The sequence below is a fragment of the Henckelia pumila genome, chromosome 2, assembly GCF_033568475.1.
Source record: "Henckelia pumila isolate YLH828 chromosome 2, ASM3356847v2, whole genome shotgun sequence".
In the NCBI taxonomy this organism is placed as follows: Eukaryota; Viridiplantae; Streptophyta; class Magnoliopsida; order Lamiales; family Gesneriaceae; genus Henckelia; species Henckelia pumila.
The window spans coordinates 130424537-130445670 of NC_133121.1; the positions used below are offsets into that span (position 1 = coordinate 130424537).

The 21134-nt window shown below is 34.9% G+C and overlaps 1 protein-coding gene across 3 annotated transcripts; it reads left to right on the forward strand.

Moving 5' to 3' along the window:
• Nucleotides 1–1990: 1990 nt before the first annotated feature.
• Nucleotides 1991–20370, forward strand: LOC140880258 (protein ARABIDILLO 1). Of its 3 annotated transcripts, none has more exons than XM_073284550.1 (14): nt 1991–2217; nt 2299–2348; nt 2667–4264; nt 4442–4600; nt 4670–4756; nt 4885–5016; nt 5530–5657; nt 5805–5892; nt 7657–7751; nt 8547–8610; nt 10435–10610; nt 17819–18040; nt 19721–19805; nt 19932–20370. In XM_073284550.1, the coding sequence occupies exons 3-14, from the start codon at nt 2918–2920 to the stop codon at nt 20121–20123; spliced, it is 2775 nt and encodes a 924-aa protein (XP_073140651.1). In that variant the 5' UTR covers nt 1991–2217; nt 2299–2348; nt 2667–2917; the 3' UTR covers nt 20124–20370. The 3 variants fall into 3 exon arrangements, with proteins under 3 accessions (XP_073140651.1, XP_073140650.1, XP_073140649.1); XM_073284549.1 differs by having other exon boundaries at nt 1991–2193; XM_073284548.1 differs by having other exon boundaries at nt 1991–2348.
• The last annotated feature ends 764 nt before the right edge of the window (nt 20371–21134 follow it).

A 21134-nucleotide genomic window follows, 5' to 3' on the forward strand; every position in this document is an offset into this window, starting at 1 on the left:
TAGGTAACTCAAAAGTTGTTCACTCTTTAGAACGATTATATATTTATTTCTGCATTTAGTCCTTCCAAAGAAATTGAAACCATATATTTTATATATTTATGCATGTTATACCGTGTATTAATTCAGTATTGATTTGTTTATATGATTGAGAGTTAAAATTTTGTGAATGAAAAACTCTCTCAACTACTATCTTAATTAGTTGATGCACGTTTGATATGCTTTTATAATATTTTTGTAATTAATTTAATTTATATTCAAATAAGAATAATATCATAGTTAAAAAATAATCGAGAAACTAAACTGTGGTGAGACATGTTGAAATTTTATTAAAAAAATAAAATAAAAAAAAATATAATATCTATATCATATTTTTTATATTAAATTATAAGCTCTTTTAATTAGTTTGACAAATTTTTTGTCAAACAACTTATAAACTGTCAAAATAAACAGTTTAACAACCTATAAATTAGAAAATATATTATTATGATATTTTATTTCCTTATATTATCATATATATTTTATTAAATTCTCACAATACCCTCAGTCCATTTTTTACACATAATTATCAGATTTTTTTCTAAATTAAAATTAAAAATAATTTTTTAATATATATTTAATATTTATGATAAGTTTAAAACTATTTTTGTGAATATATTATATATTTACGTTATTTTCATAGTATTATATCATTTTTATTAATTTGAAAATAAAAATATTTTATAATGCCAAACACATCAACATCTTTAAGTTGTTTAAAATAAATTCATAAATACTTTAACAAACTATTTTTAAAATAAAATATGACAATTTATAAGATTCTAAAATACTTTATATAGTCAAACACTCTCTAACTCAATATCTCGTGATAGGAAATGTTGATAATCAAATTGTCAATGTTAAAGGAAGGTTCTAAACTAGTCCTCCAGAATGGGCTTCTTATTTTTTTGAACAACCACATCATGCACATGGGTTAATTTATATCAGGCCACTCAAGCTGGGTCATGATGGATTTTAGTCAAGTTTTCCTGCGTCACGGTTTAACTAATTGGGCTCACTCGATGAGCCCAAACTCGATTACTTGAAGGCCTATCGAAATTTTTTCGCCATAGTCATACTCTACGTATGTGATATGTCTTGTATGATGTATGGATCTTTAGTTCCAATCAATGTTTTTCATATTGAACCGATCTATTTTGAAAAAAACGTTTCAATCAGTTGGATCGTTTTAAGCGGACGATCGAATCGAAAACCGTTTATATAATATAATTAATAATATATTTTAAAATTTAAAAACCTAAAAAATGTATATAAATAGATAAAAAAAATATCTATTTATCCTAGTTTGAAAAATAAATAATGATATAAATATATTAAAAATATTAATTATATATATATATTTTTAAACATAAATAAATTAATTAAAAAACTCTAATACAACTAAATTAATATTTTTAACGATGTACAAATTTCAAATAATCATGTATATATATATAAAATAAAATATAAATTAAGGTTTTAAAATTTAAAAAAAAACTAATTTTTCAAAAATAAAATAAATAAAATTCGAAATATCGGTTGAACCGGTTATTGGTCGATTCTTGGGGTCGGTTCTGAGCGGTTCAATTGTTAAAATGATTTTTGGGAGTGTTCCGAACCAAACTATTGACCGGTTCTCAGTCGAGCTGGCCGATCCAGTCCGATTTTGAAAACATTGGTTCCAATATCATTCTAGACAATAATATAATAATTGTAATTATATCATGTGATTCTGTATTTAATATATCAAGCGATTTTAAATAAATTACATTTTTACATTAAATTTTTTTTTAAAAAATAAAAGTTTAGACGTATATGTTCTCCCAATTATTATATAACCATGCACCCCTTCTCCATGCGATTTATGCATTGGTGTAATATAAAACAATAACATAATAAAATTGTTGATATATAATTTTTAGATTTTATTCATACTTTATGCTATTCAAAATTATTTATTTTCTGTGAATAATGTGGAAATACTCGCAGAATGTAGCCATCTCAAGCCTTCAAGGCACTTAATTTTGGTCTTTGCTTCGTCTCCGTCTTTGATATTTGGGCACAATTCTCTGCTACCCTTTCTCCTTTCGTCTTTTGTCTGCGCATGTGTAATTGAATGAATGAATGGAAAGGAACGAGGCGTTTTCACGGATAAAGGTTTGAGTCGATTTGATTTCAAGGGTAATAGGGTATCATTACTGAAACATATACAAGATTTCATAAATGCAATTTCCCTCAATGGGCGATGGATTTATTGCGTAGGTTGGAGAGCTAAAGGTTTTGCTCGAGGCCCACAAAGCCAAGAAACTCAGGTACGCATGGAAGTGTCATTGACTTCGCCTTATTATGATGCATTTATGATTGGGGATTCATCCTATCTCCAGCAAGGATTTTTTGCGTGCTGTTTGAGACTTGATATTCTGTTTTATCGTGCATTCGTGTTATTGGTGGGTTTAGGATTTAGGGATTCTTGACGTTTCTGGGTCCTGAGGAAACGTTGCTTGTTTCTGGGTGTGGCTTTTGAGATTAAAATGTTTTTGACTCATGCCACCTGAATTTCATCAACGCTTATGAAAAAAACTGAGTCTTTGATACGCTGTGACCAATATTGGTTGGTTTTAATGTTTCAGGTCTGAGGACACTGTTGCGACTGGCGATTGAGTAGGATCGTTGTGGTATAGTGGTTTCCGGTTTTGGCAGCTCGGAGAAATTGAGGGAAAAGGCAGTTCATCACGTACTGTTCGCCAGGTTAATATTTTTTTGGCAGAGTGTATAGAGTTGATTATAAAGTGCATCATCTCGGGCCATTTTGGATTACCTAGTTGTTGATAGCCTCTTTACTTGCCGTGGGAGAGTGTTTTTGCGCTGAAGTGGTTCAAGGATGAATAGGAGGGTGCGTAGGAGAGTTGTCAAGAAGGGCAAAGAGAAAGTTGATTGCCTTGAGATTGATGAAAATTTGAGTTTGAATGAGAAAGGAATGGTTGATTGGACCAAACTACCTGATGATACAGTACTTCAGCTTTTCTCATGTCTGAACTATCGTGACCGGGCGAGTCTGTCGTCAACCTGCCACACATGGAGGACTTTGGGTAAATCACCTTGTTTGTGGCACGTATTGGATCTGCGGCCCCACAAGTGCGATTCCGCAGCTGCTGTATCACTGGCCTCTCGGTGCGAAAATCTGCAGAAGCTTCGTTTCCGTGGTCCTGAATGTGCTGATGCTATCATACACCTTCATGCTAAGAATTTGCGTGAGATCAGTGCTGACTGTTGTAGAAAAATGACCGATGCCACACTTTCTGTACTTGCAGCCCGGCACGAAGCGCTAGAGTGCCTTCAGTTGGGGCCAGATTTCTGTGAAAAGATCACCAGTGATGCTGTAAAAGCCATTGCAATTTGCTGTCCGCGGCTACAGAAACTTCGACTTTCAGGTGTACATGAAGTGGATGCAGATGCTGTCAAGGCTTTGGCAAAGCATTGCCCGAATTTGACAGATATTGGATTCATCGACTGCCGAAAGGTAGACGAAACATACCTGGGAAATTTCGCATCAGTTCGTTTCCTTTCAGTCGCAGGGACAACTAATATAAATTGGAATTTGGTGTTACAAAAATGGTGTAAGCCGCCGAATCTAATAGGTTTGGATGCCTCCAGAACAGATATTTCCCCCACAACTGTTTCAAGATTTTTTTCATCCTTGCCTAGTTTGAAGGTTTTATGTGCCTTGAATTGTCCGGCACTTGAAGAAGAGGTGGATACCACCTTTCTCTCCAATAACAACAATAAAGGTAAAGTGCTGCTAGCTGCCTTCACAGACATTCTTAAAGGAGTAGCAACCCTATTTGTCGATACACCAAAGAACAAGAGGAACATTTTCTTGGATTGGAGAAGCTCGAAGATTAAGGATAGGAAGTTGGACGAAATCCTGAGTTGGTTGGAATGGATAATTTCCAGTTCACTTCTACGAGTTTCTGAGAGCAATCCTCGTGGTTTGGATAAATTCTGGCTAAACCAAGGAACAACTTTGTTGCTTAGTTGTATGCAGAGTGCCCAGGAGGAAGTTCAAGAAAGGGCAGCCATGGCTCTCGCAACTTTTGTTGTAATTGATGATGAAAGTGCAAGTATAGACACTGGAAGGGCTGAGGCAGTTTTGCGAGATGGTGGCATTCGCATTCTCCTAAATCTTGCCTGCTCTTGGAGGGAGGGGCTTCAGGCAGAAGCTGCTAAAGTGAGATCTCTTTCATTGATTCCTTATTGAGAATGTTGTCCCATGGTTTAGCTCATGCAATTAATTTGTCCCTGTCATCATCTATTGATCTTTTTGCAAATTACTCCTGCCTTTTCAGATGGTAGAGGAAACAATAACTAGTTGTTGACCAAATGCTCAAATTGCTTTTCTGTGTAGGCCATTGCTAACTTATCGGTGAATACCAATGTTGCGAAAGCTGTGGCTGATGAAGGAGGCATCCGAATTCTTGCAAATCTTGCTCGGTCTGTAAACAGATTGGTTGCTGAAGAGGCTGCGGGAGGACTGTGGAATCTCTCCGTTGGCGAAGAGCACAAGGTTATCCTCTGCTGTAAGTTGTGCTTCAATTTCATGGCATTTCATGCTTTTTTCTTTTGATTATTCCAGGGTACCATTGCCGAAGCTGGTGCTATAAAAGCTTTAGTCGACCTCATCTTCAAATGGTCGAGGTGTTCTGGTGGTGAAGGAGTATTGGTATGCTTTAAGGGGGCCATTGTTCTTATTTTGCACTTTGTTCATGCATAGAGGTGTATTATAATTGAAATGGACCCACAGTTGCATTGACATGCTCCAGTGGTTTATTTTTCTTCAATTGATTTTAGGAACGGGCAGCTGGTGCATTGGCGAATTTGGCTGCAGATGATAAATGTAGCATGGAGGTTGCTGCAGTGGGCGGTGTACATGGCTTGGTATCCCTTGTTCGGAATTGCAAGGTTGAAGGAGTGCAAGAGCAGGTGGTGTCATGTTCCAACTGAATGGAATCTTTGACCATGATTTTCCATATTTATTTAATCCTCTGGATAGGTTAAATTTATAATTAGGAGTTTGGTCATCCTTGATGGTTGATGCATTACAGAAAGTTGTCCCAAGATAACTTGTTTGTAGACACTGGTTATATACTTTGTTTCCATGTTTCAGGAGTCAATATTTACAACTTGTCTGTAAGTTCTTTGGAGCCAGGGCACACCTAGAACTTTAGCTGGAGGGAGCGATGGGGATGAGGGGAGATGTAATGTGTTTTTAGGGGTGGAATTTAGTTTTTATAAAAGTTTTTTTTAGTTTCACACCCTTGCTAGGTTTGCCCCTGCTTTATATCAGTTTAGAGATGGTAGTGATGTTTGACTTAGCAGATTCTACGCCATGGCTGTCTCACATTTAATTAACTATTTGCAATGGAAAAATTCTCCTGGCATATGAGAAAAGTTGTATTCAGTTTCTAAGTGATACACCTTGGTGTCATTGTAAAGGCAGCTCGGGCTTTGGCGAATTTGGCTGCTCATGGAGATAGCAATAGTAACAATGCTGCCGTGGGACAAGAGGCAGGAGCTCTTGAAGCTCTTGTGCAACTTACTCGCTCTCTCCATGATGGTGTTAGGTAGTGTATATTCACTGAAGTTTCGATGGCTCTGTTCAAGTTTTTGCATTTTTGCATGAGTTTGGTCATTGCTGGTTTTAATTTGTCATGTAAATGCATTAATTTCCTGTGAGAATGAAAATAGCTCCAATATTGACTGATTTTTAGGCAAGAAGCTGCTGGTGCATTATGGAATTTATCATTTGACGACAGAAATCGGGAAGCAATTGCAGCAGCTGGTGGAGTTGAGGCCTTGGTATGGCGTTTTTAGTTTGATTTTATGTATTAAATTTAAATCATTTAGATATTCTTGCTTGCTTCCAAGCAACTAAATGTTTAGAGGAAACTGTGGGAATTTTGCAAAATCCAACTGTTTGAAACCATAAATTTGTCAAGAAGGGAAAACATGAATGTAAATGGCTAGATTTGTTGGGTGACTTATTTAAGTTATAAGGAAACCTATTTTATTAGAACAATATCGAAAACATGTCTTAGTTACTTTCACAGTTAGGCATCATATACTGGCCTAACTGATTTATGGACCTTTCCAAAAGTTGCCACATTCTCCATCTCACTCGTCCTGAAAAAGTCATGCTAGATCGAATAAATTTTTAGTCTTATTTTTAGTTGTGTTATATATTTCTTCGAGTTATTGAACTTGCTTTAAATGAACCACCGCTTCCCAGAAGGTCAAGGATTTTAGCCTGTGTCTGATAGTAGTCAGTGAACCAGATATATCCGTGGTGGAGGAAATCTGGTTTGCTGGAATTCTGGTGGGGTTTATGATGGCAGGCTTGTGTCTGGAAAAGCAATGAATTGGATACTTCAATGTTGCTGGAGACTTTTATAGTCATGTCTTTGGTGTTTACATTCCACTGTAATTTATATAATATAATGGGATTGGCGTACTTTGGTGCACTTCTACTTATGAAACAAACTTACTGTTTTTGCAATACGTTATGGCTTACATGACTTCGTTTGCATCAACCACAAGTTCAGGCATTAATAATAAATAAATTTTTTAAGAAGCTTTTTCTAACTTCTGCTAGGTATGCGCCTTCCTAGCTAGTTAAGGGGTTTTCATTATGTTAGAAGCATCAAGAGTCTGTGCTTAAGATCAAGCTTAGGCATAAGAAATCAGGAAAAATCAGTAGTAGGAGAAGCAAGAACTATCAGTGAGTATTGTATGCACGAGCTGTGCAGGTCGGGAATGCGATGTCACAGTTATGAGCAAGTTTTCAGTGCACATCGTTGAATCTCTCATAGATAAGCCTCACCATTATCACATTCATACTTGTACTTCGTGGTCTCTCCCACGGAGGCTAATAGCATGAATCTTCCAAGATTGTCATTGTTGTACGTGGCATCCTTTTCACTAATATCATGAGGAAATATATCCGGGAAAAGTTCACACTTGAGTAAAAAATTGCATGCCAGTCGCATTACCTTCCAACTTGGTACACTAGCATAGAAAACATCGCCAGCTTTATGTTACCTTACCTTGTTTTAGATAGTTGGTTTTCTAGATATGTGTAATGTGCTCGAGTCTTGACTATCCATTGAGAATTATTTTGAGGATGTTTGATGTACTAGTGGATGTACTCATCCCCTGCGTGAATATGGATAAGCCCGTGTTAGCTTAGATACTATTATTTTTAAATTGGGCCAGTAACTCTTGATCCAGTTTGTGGATTTATAATGGTTGGGAAATTAAGTTGCAGTCTAACTTCATTTTATAACCTATCATATCAGATCGTATGGATGTTGTCTGCATTCGGAGTGAACTATCACAAAATTGCTCTTAACATAGTTGCAAAATTGTTATTTCTCTTAAAGCCATGTTTGGCCATTATACTGCATTCATCGGAGTTGTACATGATTTGTCTGGTATTACGTTTTCTTTCTGTTCTGGTCTACTCTTACACCACCAATGGTTATTATCAATTGGCTTAGTGTTTTTAATAACGTAGCAGAAGAATTCCAGCTCATGCTGGCTGTTCAAATATTTTGTGATATGTAGGTTGTTCTAGCGCGTTCCTGTTCAAATGCCTCTCATGGGCTTCAGGAGAGAGCTGCCGGTGCTCTTTGGGGATTGTCAGTTTCGGAAGCAAATAGGTATAAGCATTACAGTTGTTGTATGATATTTCTGCTTCTGATGATGGTCTTTGGCAGTTGTAATGTGAAAAGCTCTGTATGGTTTTATGTACACCCATTTTGCACCAATCTAATTGAGCAGAAATGACCAAAGCAAACTTCTATTTATTTTGACATCCATTCAAAGAGATTTTTAATGCAAACCAGTCGATTGTAAGTTTATTGATACTTGTGGGCCTGTACAGACATAACAAACAGCTAATGTACAGCTTAACTCTTCCGAAAGTTTGGTTCACGCAAAGCAGAACTGTTAAGGCTAAGGTTCTCGTGTAGCATGTCTTGAGTGTTGAAGAGAATATTTGTTCGCATTATAAAATTATGGTGGTGTTCCATGATCTCAATTTCAGTATGGAGTAATGAAAGGCTTAGCAAGAAAAAGTTCAACTGTAACCTCAAGAACTTGTAGCTGGTTACCTTCTCAATTTTAAACATTCATGCCTCTTCCATTTTTTTCCCCATTTTTGGTGGTTCCGCACCAGGTAATTAGATGGATTCTCTCTTCTGGCAAAACCAAAATCAATTAAAGAATGACAGTAAATTGGTTGGGGGTGAAGCATAACACAAGAACAAATCTCATCCACATCTACAACTTTGATCAAATTATACTGGCACACCTATTGTAAGCTTATAATTGGACAATGAAGTTTTGCTATTTGTCAACATCTCATCTATAGACCATCTTTTATGCTTTATAATGTGTCAGTTCTGCGACATATTATTATCTTCTCATTTTTGAAAATATATTTCTTGTAATAGCATTGCCATTGGTCGAGAAGGTGGTGTGGCACCTCTAATTGCTCTGGCACAATCAGATGCTGCGGTGAGTTTTCTTGTTAATTCCAGAATGGTCATCTGTGTTTGTTTTCAAGTTGTCATTTTGTCATCCAAGTATGTTAGGTTAATGTGGTTTTTCTTATCTTTTTTTTCCACTATAAAATATGTTTACTTTGCTTAATTCTGATTTTCATTAGTTGATGACTTGATGCAGCTAACTTCTGCAAGTTTCATTAGATTGCATTCATGTTAAAAGTGGATATAACACAGAAAACCGTATAGCTGGCCACTGACTGTTCTTGATCATAGATTGTTGTAATGTTCGTGATTGTAAGAAAGATCGTGTAGGTTCCGACATTACTATCAATTGATTTTTCTGGAGTGACAGAGGGTGTAAATTATGGTTATTGTAATATCTTTTGAGGAGAGAAACCTGAAAGTCATGATGACTTCGGGAGTGCTAGGAAGTTGGAGGTGGTAAGCCATGACCGCAGTCCGAGCAAGAACATTATATGGTGCGGTTGTGTTTTGAGTATTGTTGGTTGCAGGTCGAGTTCTGTCCATAAGATTGAAGCCTGACTAGTACTGATTACTGACCTGAAATTGTGCATCATCTTTCCTTATTAGCGGGTTGCTTCCATTTTTAGTACCGGCCGTATTTTGCTTGAAAGAAAGTTTCCAATGGAATATCTAGTTCTGTAGATGGCTGAATTACAGGAGGTTGTGATCTGTTGAGAATGTGTAAAGGAGAATAACCTCTTGATGAGCGAATGAAAAGTTTTATGAAAACTCTACCCAAGACAAATATTTAAATTAAGAACCTGGTTATCTATCGCATGGGTCGCCACAACGACATTGTTCAAGCCTACGGTTAGTGACCTCTGGTTGTTTGTCCATTCCGGACCACCACAACGACAAAGACACGTTTTTTTTCAGGGTGGTGCATGTCCTTGTACACACGTTCTTTTTGTTTCGGGGCCAATGTACCTTTGCCATGGTATTTCTCTCTAGTTGTTTGGCATCAAGGTGTTCCAACTAGGACTTTTTGCTCATGATATATCTTCACTTGACTTTCTATTTTTATCTATATTGAACCAAAACAAAGATGAGGAAGTATAAATGTTGATTAGAACATCAAAAACACCCTAATATCTACCAACTAAACCAACAAAATATGCGTATGAGATGAACTTGTCAAGTATCTCCACCAGAAGTAGCATTACCTGAGGCAAATGAATTGCTAGCGATTGTGGAATTTAGTTTCGGAGCTAACATCCGTTTTTTTTAATGGCGGACAACTCGTAGAGGATTTCTTTAACTGCTGCACCAATGGCGTTTAGTTATTTTTCATGTTCTGCAATTTGAGAGACGTTCACAATTCGGGTTGATGCATGAGTCCCATCTGTCATGCAACTGCTGGTGTAGGGTCAGCAAGAGCACCAGAAAATGATGGGTTGTGATGAGCGGTAATTTGAGAATACCTACACTTCTGACGTGGAGGAGAAAGAAGATAAACTTGTACTGAAAATTTTCTTTATTCATACAATTGTTCATTCTCGTAATTTAAAGTGGAATTAGTTACAAGACTTCCAATGCTTTCGAGATAGGTGTAGGTCAAAATCAAAGTAAGCAAGTCACAAAATATAGTTACATAGTAAAATTTGTTACTATAGGACACCACTATTCTTGAGCATGTGTGCAAGGTACTCCATAAACTTCCTCTTTTGTTACCTTAGCTTCCAGCTAATGCATAATGTAATATTTCTAAGTCTCATTGATCATCTAGGATCAATATGTGTGCTGTTTATATCACACTTCGTAATAAATCCTTCTTATATAAACAATCTTTGCACATGCATCACATTTTCAGGATGTACACGAGACTGCAGCAGGAGCTCTTTGGAATCTTGCTTTCAATCCTTGTAATGCTTTCTCAATTGTAGTAGAAGGGGGGGTTCCTGTGCTAGTTCATCTTTGTTCTTCTTCTACATCAAAAATGGCACGCTTTATGTCTGCGTTGGCACTGTCTTACATGTTTGACGGAAGGTATTCGACGATTCTCTCACGTGATTTCTATTATTTTAGTAGCATTTGGTTGTTTGTAGTCGTTTTATGTACGCTTTTAGTTTTTGCCTTCTGCAGACACACAATGCAGTTTGCATTACTGACCAATCTTTTCAGTTGAGAAACTAACTAGTGCACTGAGTTATAATATAATTGGATTTGATTCCAAGTTGGTCCCACGATGACTAATAATTTTGTTACTTTAACTTGCTACACTAAATCAATTGAATAATATAAGTTAGAATGTTAAATCAATTGGGAGACCTTTGGGACAAGATCAAGTTAAGAGTATCCACTTGGATACATAAGTGTTCAGATTTCCAATCTTTTGCGATCTCAGACTTGTACAGGGACTGGAGTTTAGTTTTTGACATAGGATGATAGATGGTTCTGTTTTGGTTTGACTCTAGTATGTTTCTGTAGATCTCTAGTTCTTTGATTGTAATCTAATCACATATATTAAATTAATAATATTTTCGTTTCCTGAAAAAAAAAAAAAGAATGTTAAATATAATGAACTAAAGTTTTGTAATTAATATCAATTATATGAATAATAATAATAACAATAGGAATAAAAATAAAAATCTCTATGAATAATATTAATAATAATAATTAGTCAAGTGTGTCATAACTACGAAATAACGTTTCTTTACACTTTAGTTGTGAACATCATATACCAAAATTTTCGAGATAAGTACTCATGCAGTTCATATGCAATACTCAATTATGCAATATTTGTACTCATAAGAGTTATATAAAATACTCAATGTCGTGGAACTGATACTCAAACTGGGCTCTTATGATATAACAAATTCAGCACAATTTGTGCTCAATATTTTTTTGATGAGCATGTACTAACTATTCATAATTGGGTATTTTGTTACTCATTCCAAAATATTTAAATGACAAAAAACATGTTTCTCCACAAACATGAGAATATGGTATAGTGGAGTGGAAATCGGTGCGAAAGAAACAAATTGAGTTCAATAGGTTATTAAAATTTAAGAACGTATATACAATGCACGATGCATCGACGTATTTTAACTGGGTACACGGATAACTGTAATAAGATATTAATGTTTCCGATATAGGTACTAATTATTTATAATTGGGTATTTTGTTTTCATTACAAAATATTTAAATGACAGAAAACATGTTTATCCACAAACATGAGAATATGGTGTAGTGGAGTGAAAATAAGTGCGAAAAAAACAGATTGAGATCAATAGGTTATTCAAAATTTAAGAACATATATACAATGCACGATGCATCGTCGTATGAGAATATGGTGTAGTGGAGTGGAAATAAGTGCGAAAAAAACAGATTGAGATCAATAGGTTATTCAAAATTTAAGAACATATATACAATGCACGATGCATCGTCGTATAAATTTTAACGGGTACACAGACAACTGTAATAAGGTATTAATGTTACCGATATAGGTACGAATTATTCATAATTGAGTATTTTGTTACTCATTCCAAAATATTAAAATGACAAAAAAATATGTTTTCTCACTGTAATATCTACTCTAGAGCATGAAATTTTTAAATTTTCAAATAGACAGTACCCTCATTTCTCAAAAGGTGAAACATATTAATTTGCCACAAAATCACATAAATTTATGTTCCGCATAAAGTATAACACACCACAAAATATTCATTGCGTGTTTTTCAACAACCCTTTGTCATGAGATAAAATTTTTGATGCGACAGGGGCTGGGAAGGTGTCCACTTTCACGTTCTTTTCGTAACTCCAAAATTCATCATCTCGAGCTAAGCACTCCATCCACATGCATACAAAAACACCAACAATCAAGTGTTGGTCCTTGGTCACGGCATCACTGCCTCAGTACCTCGGGTTGGCCTATGTCCCAATTTGTGAAATACCTCATGAAACCAGCCAAAAATTGTACCTACATGAAATGATAATTTATTTAAATCAAACCTTCTTAAGCCGAATCGGAAAACCAATTATCATACTCACAAACACTTTCGATTTCCGAACTGCGCTGCCAGCACCATCGATTGAATTCATGATTTTGAATTGCTTGTCAACTGATCTGTAAACCAACAAGAACCAGTGATTTCCACTATTCAATGGAAAAACAAGATATTTACGTCTTTCAAACAAATCTTTGTTTAGTTGTTGTAGGTGATTTCTAGTTCCAGCTATCAAATTCCCCACGAAAATCCTCATACTCGTTTTCTTCCAACATCTCTCTTTTGCTGAATTTTTTCAACTTATCTAGCACTTCTGTCTTGACATAGGAAACCAAATATATTCATGATTTTACTTTAAAAAATAAAAAAATAAATTGTAATTCAACTAACTAACCTGAGTACGTGCATCCATGAAAATATCTCAAAACCGTTTTGCAGACTATTGGTTTTGACGATGCGCATGTAGCTATCACTGTTAACCTCTGCACCAAACATAAACTCACACGGTGTACGTCCTTCAAGATAAGAGCTCTCATCTTGCCATACGATCACACTATCAAAAATTGTATTTTAGTATAGCGTTGGTGGAAAAAATAATATGATATTACAAGAACAAGACTTATATCAATCATAAACGTACTTTAGTTTTTTCCTGCATAAAAGCTCCGTCAACAATTTTTTTTTCTTCATCTAATGCTTGTTCATGTCCCAAAAAATCACTTCTATGTCTAAATTTGTCCAACTTACCCTCATCGGTCCCGTCATCTATATCAACTCTCTGACTCATTAACATCATATCATATAAAAGAAGAAACAAGAAACATAGTGAACAATAATATAAATAGAGACAACTTAAATATCATAAAATGTAAAATATAATAAAATTATATTTAAAGTGTTAGATTTTACGTATCAAAGCCGCCAAAATATAATCTTTTGATTGCAAAACTTGTTTGGATTGCTTTCTCCTACGTTTGGGTGTCGAACTTGATGGAGTCACAAACATGTCAGCTTTTTTTTCCCTTCACACGGTCTACCCTTGTCCTTACAGTATTTGCAATTGACGATGGAAAATGATCGAACTTGTCCTTCACCAATAGTGAACCAGACACATCACTCGAGTTGATGTAGTCGCTCTCGTCAAAATTATCAAATAAGCAAATTTTCTCCTCCACACTCTTCAATCAATCTAGAAGAGAAAATTTGCTCATTTGATAATTTTGACGAGAGCGACTACATCAACACGAGTCATGTGTCTGGTTCACTATTGGTGAAGGACAAGTTCGATCATTTTCCATCGTCAATTGCAAATGCTGTAAGGACAAGGGTAGACCGTGTGAAGAAAAAAAAGCTGAAATGTTTGTGACTCCACCAAGTTCGACATCCAAACGTAGGAGATTACCAAACAAGTTTTGCAATCAAAAGATTATATTTTGGTGGTTTCGGTACGTAAAATCTAACACTTTTAAATATAATTACATTTTATGATATATAAGTTGTCATTATTTATATTATTGTTCACAATGTTTTTTCTTTTATATGATATGATGTTAATGAGCCAGAGATTTGATATAGATGATGGGACCGATGAGGGTAAGTTGGACAAATTTAGACATAGAAGTGATTTTTTGGGACATAAACAAGCATCAGATGAAGAAAAAAAATTGTTGACATAGTTTTTATGCAGGGAAAAACTAAAGTATGTTTATGATTGATATAAGCCTCGTTCTTGTAATATCATATTATTTTTTCCACCAACGTTATACTAAAATACAATTTTTGATAGAGTGATCTTAAAAGACGTACACTGTGTGAGTTTATGTTTGGCGCAGAGGTTAACGGTGATATCATTAATTGATACATGCGCATCGTCAAAACCTATAGTCTGCAAAACGGTTTTGAGATATTTTTCATGGATGCACGTTCGCAGGTTAGTTAGTTGAATTACAATTTATTTTTTTAAGGTAAAATCATGAATATATTTGGTTTCCCATGTGTAGACAAAAGTGCTAGATAAGTTGAAAAAATTCAGCAAAAGAGAGATGCCGGAAGAAAACGAGTTTGAGGATTTTCATGGGGAATTTGACAGCTGGGGACTAGGAATCACCTACAACAACTAAACAAAGATTTGTTTGAAAGACGTAGATATCTTGTTTTTCCATTGAATAGTGGAAATCACTAGTTCTTGTTGGTTTACAAATCAGTTGACAAGCAATTCAAAATCATGAATTCGATCGATGGTGCTGGCAGCGCAGTTCGGAAATCAAAAGTGTTTGTGAGTATGATAATTGGTTTTCCGATTCGGCTTAAGAAGGTTTGATTAAAATAAATTATCATTTCATGTGGGTACGATTTTTGGCTGGTTTCATGAGGCATTTCACAAATTGGGACATAGGCGAACATGATGAGGCAGAGATGCCGTGAACACTTGACTGTGGTGTTTTTGTATGCATGTTGATGTAGTGCTTAGCTCGAGATGATGAATTTTGGAATTACGAAAAGAAAGTGGACACCTTCCGAGCCCGTGTCGCAGCTAAAATTTTTCATGACAAAGGGTTGTTGAAAAACACGCGATGAATATTTTGTGGTGTGTTATACTTTATGCGGAACATTATGTGATTTTGTGGCTGTAAGTTAATATGTTTCACCTGATGAGAAATGAGGGTACTGTCTATTTGAAAATTTACAAATTTCATGCTCTAGAGTAGATATTACAGTTATCCGTGAAAAAAAATATGTTTTTGTCATTTTAATATTTTGGAATGAGGAACAAAATACTCAATTATGAATAATTCGTACCTATTTCGGTAACATTAATACCTTATTACAATTATCTGTGTACCCGTTAAAATTTATACGACGATGCATTGTATTTACGTTCTTAAATTTTGAATAACCTATTGATCTCAATTTGTTTCTTTCGCACCTATTTCCACTCCACTACACCATATTCTCATGTTTGTGGAGAAACATGTTTTCTGTCATTTAAATATTTTGTAATGAACCAATTATAAATAATTAGTACTTATATCGGAAACATTAATATCTTATTACAGTTATCCGTGTACCCAGTTAAAATACGTCGATGCATTGTATATACGTTCTTAAATTTTAATAACCTATTGAACTCAATTTGTGTCATTTAAATATTTTGTAATGAACCAATTATAAATAATTAGTACTTATATCGGAAACATTAATATCTTATTACAGTTATCCGTGTACCCAGTTAAAATACGTCGATGCATTGTATATACGTTCTTAAATTTTAATAACCTATTGAACTCAATTTGTTTCTTTCGCACCTATTTCCACTTCACTACACCATATTCTCATGTTTGTGGAGAGACATGTTTTTTGTCATTTAAATATTCTGGAATGAGTAACAAAATATCCAATTATGAATAGTTAGTACATGCTCATCAAAAATATCGTGCTGAATTTGTTATATCATAAGCCCAGTTTGAGTATCAGTTCTACGACATTGGGTATTTTATATAACTCTTATGAGTACAAATATTGCATAATTGAGTATTGCATATGAACTGCATGAGTACTTATCTTGAAAATTTGGGTATATGATGTTCACAACTAAAGTGTAATGAAACGTTATTTCGTAGTTATGACACACTCGAGTAATTATTATTATTATTATTCATAGATATATTTATTTTTATTCCTATTGCTATTCTTTATTATTATCAATTTGTTTTCGAAATTCTTGTTATTATCAAATGAAAGAACCCAGACACACGATAATATTGAACTTACTATGTTCACACATGTTGAAATTCAATTAATTATCGAATTCATGTACAATCACTGTGAAGTCCCATAATTTTTTTATTAATCAATTACCCAAGTTAATAAACCTATTTAAATGTAACATTCCAGTTATTCCTAATTGAATTTAAGTAGGTTTAAATGTTTTAAATTTCTATTGATTTTCAGTTTTCACCTAAAACCACCGCACAAAGAAATCAAATTCTATTCATAGTCGATTGTACTATGTGTTAATTGAAGTCTTTGTTACTATAACTAATCAATCAGTCTTCAGCTTTATGATTAATCGGTAAACTTGTGAATGGTTGATACGGTTGTTTACAAGCAATAATAAACCATCTTTAATCAAAAACTGAGAGCAAAAATTAAAATTCATCGAAAACAAATCAAATATCAAAGCATACTATCGCCTTGGCCCTGTCATGACCTTAGCATAAAGAAATTTATTCCTTAAAAACAAAAGAAAACATAGAAACAATGTTTGAATTTATATAATAAATTCTAGAAAGGAAATAAGAAAATCTCATGATTTCCCTTTGAAGTTGTCTACCTTCTCTCTGAAAGTCTAGCAATAAAAAAGGAATCGTCAAAAAGTTTGTAAATATAGTCGAAGACCTTGTATTTATGATTTTTATATTTTTTCCATAAAAGAGTCATGATTGGACCTTTTCAAAATCTACAAAATTTCAAGTTGTATGGAAAATTCCCTCTCTTCCTGATTTTGTATGATTTGCCAGGATTTTTCAGTGTTGTGATATCGTTCGTATTGACCTCATATCAGTTATAATTTGCTTCACATTGCATATGCTCGATTTACACCTATACATACCTGCGTACGGAGGTGGCAGAGAGGCTGTATCAATTTTGCCCAAAATTTTTCTTCATTTTCAAGCGTCCACCCTGAAGCGGATATACAGACCCAGTTGCGGGGGCCTTACCACTTTTTCAAAATTGATCCTCAAAAAATCCCTTCCTTTCTCTTTAGGTCCTTTCGTGCTTTTTTAAGGCCTTTACGTGGCGTTGAATTGTTTGGCCTCCTTCCCATAATCAAACTTTTTCCACACTTCATCTTATCTATTGTAAGGAGTTTGTTTTTTTCTTTTTTTTTTGGTTGTTTTTTTTGGGTAAAGAGCTGTTTTTGTTGTCTTTTTGAGATAAGTTAAAGAGCTGTTTTCGAAAGGCAGTAAACAATAAACTCTGGAATCATAATCCATGGACTTGATGTTCATCTGCATATCTCAAGAATACAGTACACTGGAAATATCTAAAGGTTCTGGGAGGATCTTTGAACAAACTACTAGAACGGAGTCTTTGCAACTTTGAATAAATTACTTGTTTTATGAAATTTTAACGACCCACAACCTTGGTGATAATATTGTTTATGCTTCACTTTTCCAGTCTCCGTTGCTTTTGGAAAGTGCAGGTATTGGCCAGAGTGTTGTAAAAGTTTCAATTTATGTGCAGAATTGATGAAATTGCCCAGATAGGAACATCAAATAATAGTCCTTCCAAGAGTATGACCTTAGATGGTGCCAGAAGATTGGCTTTGAAGCACATTGAAGCATTTTTCTTGACATTTACTGACCCCCAAGCTTTTTCTAGTGCTGCTTCCTCATCAGCTCCTGCAGCATTGAATCAAGTAACAGAATGTGCTCGCATTCAAGAAGCAGGCCATCTTAGATGCAGGTCCTCTCTCTCTCTCTCTCTCTCTCTCTCTCTCTCTCTCTCTCTCTTTCTCTCCCTAAATTGCATTTTCGCTTGCAGCTTTTACTGGTTAATTTTTGTTTTAATTGGCTGTTGGCCCTATAGATTGCATGTATACTCAGATGCTCACTCTAATGTGTTCTGTAGAGGTACTCTCCCCTTAATTCAGCATGAATGATATTCCTTTTATTGCTGACGGAAACTGGATTTGACCGGTTCTTTTACCTGTCTAAATCAAAATCCCAGGGGAGACTTATTATGTTACATTCTTGCAGTTCTAATGACAAATTTTTCCAACTCACTTTCAATTAGCTAGTCACATGCATGATCAAGTTCTGTGAATAAAAAGTTTGACCAATTCCTCTGGATTTCTCAATTTCTCATGATTGTGTTTTGATAATCTTTTATTGCAAAAGGATTTGTGTCCATGTTCTAAATGAGACTTGAAAGCTGATTGTGGATCTGCCAAATTTGCATTGATGTGAGCTTGAAAGCTTACTGTGCATATTATCTAAAGATTGTAGATGGTTAATACAATGTCTGGGAAGAAACAAATGTATCTCATCAATGCTTATTATTATATTTTTTAATTCTAAACCTGGAGCGTTTCTCCCTCGATGATAGGGATGATCGACACATGATGTCAATTTTCATTAAAATATGAGGCCCCACGTGATCCTATGTAGCATGGGTACTGCAGAAAAAAAAAAAATTTGGAGTATCGGGTACGGGTACGACACACGAATACGCGTATCGGATACGGTCAAACCCGTGTCGTTGACCTTTTCAAGTTTGACCAGTTGGATACGGTCTGGGTACGGCTTGGGTACGGCCCGGACACGTTTTTCGGGTATGTTTGGACTAAATCGCAAATAATTAAAAGTTTTAAGGGTTCAATTGAAAAATAATAAATTTATGAGGACTTCTTAATAAATATATTAATTTGAATTGGGCTTAAAAAGCCCCAACTCATCCATTCTTTCTTCGTTACTTCTGGCTCCCCATTCTTTCTGCTTCTCATCGTCGACACCACTCCTTGAAGTTTTCCACCTGCCGCCATACGCCGCCGCCGCCGCACCTAATATATATATATAATATTATTTTAATCCTAGCCGTATCGTGTCTTATATTTTCAAAATTTCCCGTATCGCCGTATCCGTATCGTATCCGATCCGATACCCATACCCGTATCCATGCAACATAGACGTGATCTAATGGTGGTGTTATATTAGGAGAATTAATCTCGGTGGATAATAGACTAACTCCACAGTATTTTAAAATTTGCTCACTGATTACGAGCCTTCTGTGGAAACCGAAGTCTGGAGGCCAGATTTTCATGACTTTCTCAAATAACTTCTCCATTTGTTAAATGTTGTCAAGTTGCCACTGCCCCCTATGATAATGATGTTGCTGGAACTGTTCTGATAACATGTTTTTTCCTAGTGCATTATTCAAACCCGTAAGTTGTACCATTTACACCAAAAGAGGACTCGTAAACTAGTTTCTTGACTTGCTATTTTATTATATCATTCCTCGTGAGCCCTCAATCTATCTTTGTATGGTGTCTGAAGTTTTTTTTTCCAGTTGTGGTGCCTAAATAGAATTGTCTCGCGCCTTTTGCTACCTCGCTCCTCATTGTCCTGATATTTTTATTTTATTCAGTGGAGCTGAGATTGGAAGATTTGTTGGTATGCTACGAAATCCTTCTTCTGTTCTGAAGGCATGTGCTGCATTTGCTCTTCTTCAGGTACATGGAACACAGATTCACACACGACAAAATTTCATAGATTCTTGCCCCTCCTTGTTCTTGACGTATATATATTAGATTATTACTGCCCGCATTTTGTTGACATCTCATGTTCAACCTTTCAAGTTTACGATCCCTGGGGGCCGGCACTCCCTGCACCACGTGAACCTTCTCCAAAACGCTGGAGCTCCTCGAGTACTCCGTGCAGCAGCTGCAGCAACAGGTGCCACACTCGAAGCCAAAATTTTTGCTCGTATCGTACTCCGAAATCTGGAGCAACATCACATGGAATCTTCTGTCGGAAGAGCATCTGTGTAGATAGAGTCTGCATTTCATTCTCAAATAAAATGGTTCAGCTTAGTTTTCTTGATGAGGAGTTATAGCTATATTTGACCATGGATTGGTTCCAATATAAATTCTAAGGTTTGAGATTGAGACTTGTGAGATTAAATAATTTTTTTTCTTTTTGGTCTTAATTTATGCGCTCAAAGTTCCAAACGTTGTTGGTGGGGGTAAAATCACTGTAAGAAAATCTTAATTTTATACGCATTAATTTAGTATGCAATTGCACTCGTTACAAATGTGGGTCAAAGTTATCTAAGTGACACGTGGATTGCATGATAAAAAAAATTAAACTTATTATTACTATTAAGATCATTTCTCCAATAATCATGCATCTCTTTATTTTATTTCAATTTTTTTTTTTTTTGGAGAGGAAAACGCTCGAAGTTATTGATTCAATATTTTAGTGAAATTTCTTAAATATAATTATAATTCCTAGTTGATCCTTTAAGAATGTAGAATTCAATATAATATTTAAATCTAGTTTATCTTTATGCATGCACAAGTGATGATGACCCTCTAAGCCATAATTAATATTTAATATCATTGCGTATATGGTTAAAATTTTCGGATTTCTTTATAAATGATCCATAAATAATCCAATTACTAATTGTGATAATCCTTTTGGAGGAACTGTTGTAACTAACATGGTCTAACTTCATTATAAATTGTTCGTTGTTGGTATTTTATTTATTTGCATCATAATAAGTAGTCAAAAATAGTAATCAGATACACGCGCATAAATTTATATATATATATATATATATATATATATAAATTTTCAGCTCCTCAACCAATGATACTCAACTCGTCCCCGACAAATAAAACCCGGTACCGTGTTTTAGTGATATTAAAAATTTTAAAAAAACAACTAAAACCCAGTACCAGATTTTAGTGGTCGGGAACGAGTTAGGCAATAATGGTTGGGCAGCTGAAAATTACTCTCTATATATATAAAACCAACTTTCATCAAGTTTTAATTAATTT